Source organism: Solea solea, chromosome 1 (assembly GCF_958295425.1).
Source record: "Solea solea chromosome 1, fSolSol10.1, whole genome shotgun sequence".
Taxonomy (NCBI): Eukaryota; Metazoa; Chordata; class Actinopteri; order Pleuronectiformes; family Soleidae; genus Solea; species Solea solea.
This window is the reverse complement of record NC_081134.1, coordinates 25,036,354-25,042,446: the sequence shown is the minus strand read 5'-3', so window position 1 is coordinate 25,042,446 and position 6,093 is coordinate 25,036,354. Positions and strand designations below refer to the sequence as shown.

Below are 6,093 nucleotides of genomic sequence, written 5' to 3'. Positions count from 1 at the left end.
AACATGCAGGACCAGGAGTGTTAACTCTGTTCTAGAGGAAGGGCCGATATCTAAAACAGTCTGAAGAAAGGGCTTCTACCTCAAGAAAGGCACTTGGGGACATAAAAACGGGTCATTCTGTTGACTCTGTATCCATGGAAACCTTGACATTTGTTAAGAATTAATGGTGGCCATTTTTTTTTTTTTATTTATTTTCTATTTATAGGGAAATTCAGAAATCCCTGGTCCCGACCCAAGAAACTCATCATTGAACACCATTTCTATGACTTCCTTCAAAAAATGAATGTCCCTGGAAAATTGGAGTGTCGACAATGTTTAAAATCAGTTTCTCCGGGAAGAAGGAAGAGAATGGAAGGCAGTAAAATACTTTGTGCACAATAAGATAATAGCTATCAAGAGAAATGTGTGTCTAATGTATTAGCTTGCACTATGGATCATCAATATTTTGTGACTGAATACTGGGAGTTCACATCATAGATTATCATTGTTATGTGCATAAATACTGGAGCATCAGTGTTAAGTGTAATTAAATCAACTTTGGCTTTGAAACTTAATATGCATTTATTGTTGTCTTTTCTATTTGTGGTTAGAGGTTATATGAACATTCTCACACTCCACACACTCTCACCCTGTCACACACACACACCCTGTCATACACTCTCACCCTGTCTCACACACACACCCTGTCACTCACAGTCACACACACACACACACACACACTGAGAGGACGTGGAAATCCTGAGAAGACGTGGAGACCCTGAGAGGACATGGATATGAGAGGACGTGGAGACCCTGAGAGGACTTGGACCTGGACCCTGAGAGGACGTGGAGACCCTAAGAGGACGTGGAGACCCTGAGAGGATGTGGTCCCCGAGAGGATGTGGACACTGAGAGGATGTGGACCCTGAGAGGATGTGGTCCCCTGAGAGGACATGGAGAACCTGAGAGGATGTGGAGACCCTGAGAGGACGTGGGAACCCTGTGCAGAACCAGAGGTGGTTTTAATAGCAGTGTGAGGTCTGGTTGTGTCACTGTGGTCGAGACACAGCGATAAACACTCGTACAAAAACTGTTGAATTGTTTGTCAATAGCGAGAAGACAAAGTGCACCTGGACGTGGTCTAAGGTTTTCACCTTCAAACCGCTGGGGCGGGGGGGGTTTGGCTTATCTGATGGGACGCAACATCACAAACAGAATGAAGGTCACATGATCTTATGAAGCAGACAGAGAAAATCAAGATGGACGCCGTTGTCAGGAGAACAGAATAATCCTTTATTTAAAGGTCAGGACACGCCCACTTTCAAACCTTCCACAACTACAGGGCGGTCCTTTAACGTCAAAAAAAAAAACAGGCAACAGAAGAAGTCGTCCAGCTCAGAACCAGAACCAGAACCAGGACCAGGACCAGCGTCTCCATCCTCACATTCACCCTTTCATCTGTCGCTATTTTCTAATAGATTGTAAATGGAACATGAAAACACCATCACACGTTTATCAAACAACAGGAAATAAAAACACCGCCGTCACTCGCTGTGCTCTGATTGGCTCTGACAATGATTGGCTCCGCCCAGTTCCTGCACAGGAATGTTGTCAGAAACTGAAGCCAACGTGGCGGCACAGGACGTCAGGGGGCGGAGCCTGTTGAAGCAGATCAATGATCAGCAGCTGTATCGGTCGATCGTCAATTTACTGTTTTCGTAAAAACAAATTCTTATTTCTTCAAATTCCAATCATCTCCAGGTCAAAGGTCAATATTATTTTTAGATTTGCTGAGTCACTGTTTGATCTTCTCTGGGATCAATACAGTCTCTCTCTCCCTCCCTCTCTCTCTCTCTCTCTCTCTCTCTGCGCGGAGGCTAAAAGCTAAATTTGCTACGAACAAAATCACAAACTCTCTTCAAGCTAATGCTAATGTCGCTAAGACCGACAGACTTGTCCGTTCTTAGCCCTCCCTTTTTTTACGTCATCATTCCTCCGCACCGCCGCCAGCTAGAGCCTCACGGCTCCGCCCCCTCAGTCCAGGCGAGGAAGCGCCTGCGGCACCACAAAGTCCAACTACATTTTATTTATATATTTATAGAACTGTCCTTCATTCAGCCAATCACAGCCTCTTCCTCCTCACTAAAGAATATGAAGTCTGTTAATATGTCCCCCGCTGAGTCACATGACCTCTCCCTGAACCCGACCACCACACCGTCCTCGCTCTCTCACAGCGTGGCGGCGGCAGAAACGCTAAAAACTGGCGCTCGTCCATCAGGCCGCTCAGACGTCCAGGAGGTCAGGAGGTCGCTGTGGTGTCTGTCCAAAACAAGGGTGGGGCCGTGGTGAGCGGGGGCGTGTTCCTCAATGTTTCAGATTTGCGGGTTTGAAGAAAACCCGGCAGTGGCCTAACATCACGGGTTGAAGAGATCCCGCACCCTCCGGTCCAGGAGGGGCGTCACCACTCCTCGACAGCCGAGGGGGTGGGGTTTGGTGTTTCAGCCTCGTTGGAGGTCGCGTCGCCTCCAAAGCCTCCACCGCCTCTCGCCACTTTAATTTACCGTTTCCTATGGAGCACGTCAAACTTCCTGTTGGTTTTCCTGGTGGAGGTCGTTTCCACATCCTCGGGCTGACGTTCAGTGAGGCGGGTTCATGGCGCCGTGACCTCGCTGCTGCTTCTGCTTCTGCTGCAGGAGGAGCTGCTCCAGCGCCGACGGGCCGGGCTGCATCATGGAACTGGACCAGATGGACTGGAGACAAGAAGGGGGCGGAGCCAGAGGACAACAACACACAAGAGTCAAAATAAAGGCATAGTTTTGTTTTTTTTGTAGTGACTGTGCTGTGAGTGCCCCCTGTTGCTGAGAACCAGCCTGAGTCTCTCACTGTTAGACGGAAGTTTATTCTCCCACACCAAACCTCATAGAGAAAATGAGTGATTTTAACATCACACACACACAGACAGACAGACAGACAGACAGACAGACACACACACACAGCTGCCTCCATCACTAAGTTCAAATGTCTCAGATTTGCGATTTCTGCTTTTGAAAACCCACGTTTGAATTAACCTCAGTGACACAAAGTGACCACACCTGATTTTCTCTATGGTCTTTGGTGTGGGAGAGTGAGTGGTTCACAACCTTCAGTTTCCTGTCGGAAGAGTATGTCTAACAGTGAGATAAACTGTCCCTTTAACAAGTGAAGTGAATAGAACTTTGTGACACCTTGAGGCTGTCGAGCAGCACAGTGGAGGACGACTCCTCCATCGGAGACTCCTGATTGGTCCAGGAGCTGCCGCCTGGTCCGGTCTGGTGCCAGCTGGTGTCGGACGCAGCAGTCGAGGCCGCGGCCGGCAGATAGTCCAGACCGAAGCCACTGACCGCACCTGGAACACACAGGTCATCAACCATTAACTAAGGGAATTTTTTTTAGAGTTTGGGTTTGTGTGTCCTCCATGACGTTGTCCACATACAGAGACCAGGTATGTTGTGATTTGGCGCTATACAAGTAGAAATAAGAAATAAAAATAGAATTTAATTTGTTCTAAATGTAACAACACAGAGCTCAGTGACTTCAGATCCTCTTTCAACTCATACAATAAAAATACCATGCTCTTGTAACTAGGGATGGGTATCGAGAACCGGTTCCGAGTCGGAACCAGTTCCAACTGACCGATTCCATCGGAATTGTACGCCTCCAACGTTATCAATTGTTCTTAACGATTCTCTCATTTCACTGGACACCGTTTTTTTCCGGTTTCCCCGAAATGTTGCGTTACGGTACATTTACGGGAATTCCCACCCTGCTGAGGTCTCTGAACGCACCGTCGACGTGCTGTTCGGCTCAGAGTGAGTGTCTGCTGAACGATCTCTGTGGTGTGTGCGTCCATGAAGCCGTGAGTTGCAATGTTTTGGTTGTGTGTTGCACTGTGTTGGTGTTTGGGTTTGTCCATGGATCTGTTTGATGACCTGGCAGTTGTTTTTTTACCATCAGTTATGTGGTGTGATGAGTAATTAGTCACTAATGAGTAACGTGGGGCTAGCTGCTAACAAGCAATAATCAGATAAGTTTATGTTGCTGTATTGCTAATCTGCATGGCTAATCCCTGTTGTTTATATGTAGCTATATTTCTGTTGTTATCGGGATAGCTCGGTGTATTTCTATGTCGAAGTTGTGCTTTATTTTGTAATCAGTCAATATTGTGTTGTGCTTGTATTGCAGCAACCACACACCCTCACACAAACTTCGATAAATAGCTTGAACTGTATTAAAGGACTCTGCCTCTTATTAATGCACGCATCAGAACAGTACAACAGTGTCCTGACCGGACACCCTGAAGTGATTGCTGCCACCTAAGATCCCTATAGTCTGTACAATTGTGTAAGGGTGCAAATACTAGCAACATGTTGAAAGATTTGTCAACCCAGCATGGCATTAAATACCAAGAATGTCATGAGTTTGACCACCTGCGTATGAGTGCTAACGTTTCTGGTCAAAGCTCCACTGCGACCTCCGTTGACGACAGTAACATAACTTTACTAACGTCCATATTAAAGGGGACATATTATGCAAAATCAACTTTTAATACTTATATTTGGGACTCTGGAGGCCCTAGTAGTCGCCAAAGTGTGGAAAAAGAATACTCAGTCATGTTTTCATGGTCCCCCCTTAGTGTACACAAACTTCCAGCCTCAGAGGATTTTATATATGAAGCTAATGTGCCGGATAAAGTCAGGAAATGTGTGTTCTGTGTTCGCACCACTTCGCGGGGGGTGGAGAGGCTCAGTGGTTAAGACCCTACCTTGTGTACGAAAGACATCATGGTTGCAAGTTCGATTCCACCCCTGGCTAATTGTACTTGATTCCATTGTAAGTCGCTTTGGATAAAAGCGTCTGCTAAATGACATGTAATGTAATGTAATGTAATGCATCAGACTGCGGCCAGCGGTCCCCGTATTTAGTCAGCGAACGTATTTCACCGACGTACAAACACACACATTTTTAAGAAGGGACAGCACCGCTGATCGCCACCGCTGATTGCCAGCGGCTAAACTGCCGCTGTATGTGACTGTATCAGACCGGTGACTGTATGCTCAGTTTATGCAGCTTGCCGCTGGCGATCAGCGGTGGCAGCGGTCTCTTCCTATGACGGCACTCTCGCTGTTTTCCGCTCACGCTGCCATGTTTATATTGTCAGAGAACTAGTGGAGGGAGGGGGAGACAAATGGAACAGAGGGAACAGGACCTGAGCGAGTGAGCACTGTAAAGAGGAAAAATCAGAAACCCCCTTGAAGAAGTGGGTGTGTGTTTGCCTGTGTCTCATTTGCATATAAAGGGACCATGCACGAAACCGAGCGTTCTGAAAGGGGCGGGTTTAGCAGGGTTATTGAACTGCTATGATGCTTCATCCTTATGGTATTTTGACCAAATCATGTCACTGACATGTTCATTAGGACAACAGGGAACTATTTTAATTGGGGAAATAGGGTATAATATGTCCCCTTTAAATATCCTGCATTAGCACACTGTCGCCTTGCAACTGCAAACAGCATAAACAGTTTTTATTAATAAAGCCAAGCTACATGTAAATATTTCCTGGTTTAATGAATTTTAGATGATTTTGAGATGATTAGATTACATAAGAATTGCTGATGTTCATTAAGTGTACTGTGACAAGCTTACAGTAGCGTTATTTTCATTTAAAAAAAATGTTATGAAGGCAAAATTATTGCTTAACAACACTCCTTTTTAACAAAGAGATATACAATTCAAATGAAACAGTACAGAACATAACTACATCCACTTTAGATAAATAGGCATTTGCCCCCAACCCCCAATTCTCTCCCCCGCCCCACCCCTCACCGGTCTTGTCGGCCTTCCAGCGGTCCATCACCCTGCGGTCGCGGCTGTCCGGCGTGCCGATGGGTCCAAAGTTAGAGAAGGGCGTGGCTCCGTGGTTGTGTGTGGGCGGGGACGACGGCAGGCTGCTGGGGTTGGAGGAGTGAGGGGATTGGCTGGCTGGGGTGGAGTGATCTGCCAATGAGAGTGCAACTCACATCAGAGACATGTGACAGACGTGAGCTTGTGTCATGTGACTACAGGTGAGACACACAC

The 6,093-nt window shown here is 46.6% G+C and overlaps 1 protein-coding gene across 5 annotated transcripts in view; it reads right to left on the bottom strand.

Moving 5' to 3' along the window:
* Nucleotides 1-1,248: 1,248 nt before the first annotated feature.
* Nucleotides 1,249-6,093, bottom strand: part of smg7 (SMG7 nonsense mediated mRNA decay factor) — a 19,466-nt gene continuing 14,621 nt past the window's right edge. For all 5 annotated transcript variants that reach the window (XM_058632943.1, XM_058633154.1, XM_058632978.1 and 2 more), the window contains 3 exons: nucleotides 5,842-6,012; nucleotides 3,204-3,364; nucleotides 1,249-2,729 (listed from right to left, as the gene is read on the bottom strand). In XM_058632943.1, coding sequence (XP_058488926.1) covers nucleotides 2,616-2,729; nucleotides 3,204-3,364; nucleotides 5,842-6,012 — 446 coding nt within the window. In that variant the 3' untranslated portion in view covers nucleotides 1,249-2,615. The remainder of the gene's footprint in view (nucleotides 2,730-3,203; nucleotides 3,365-5,841; nucleotides 6,013-6,093) is intronic.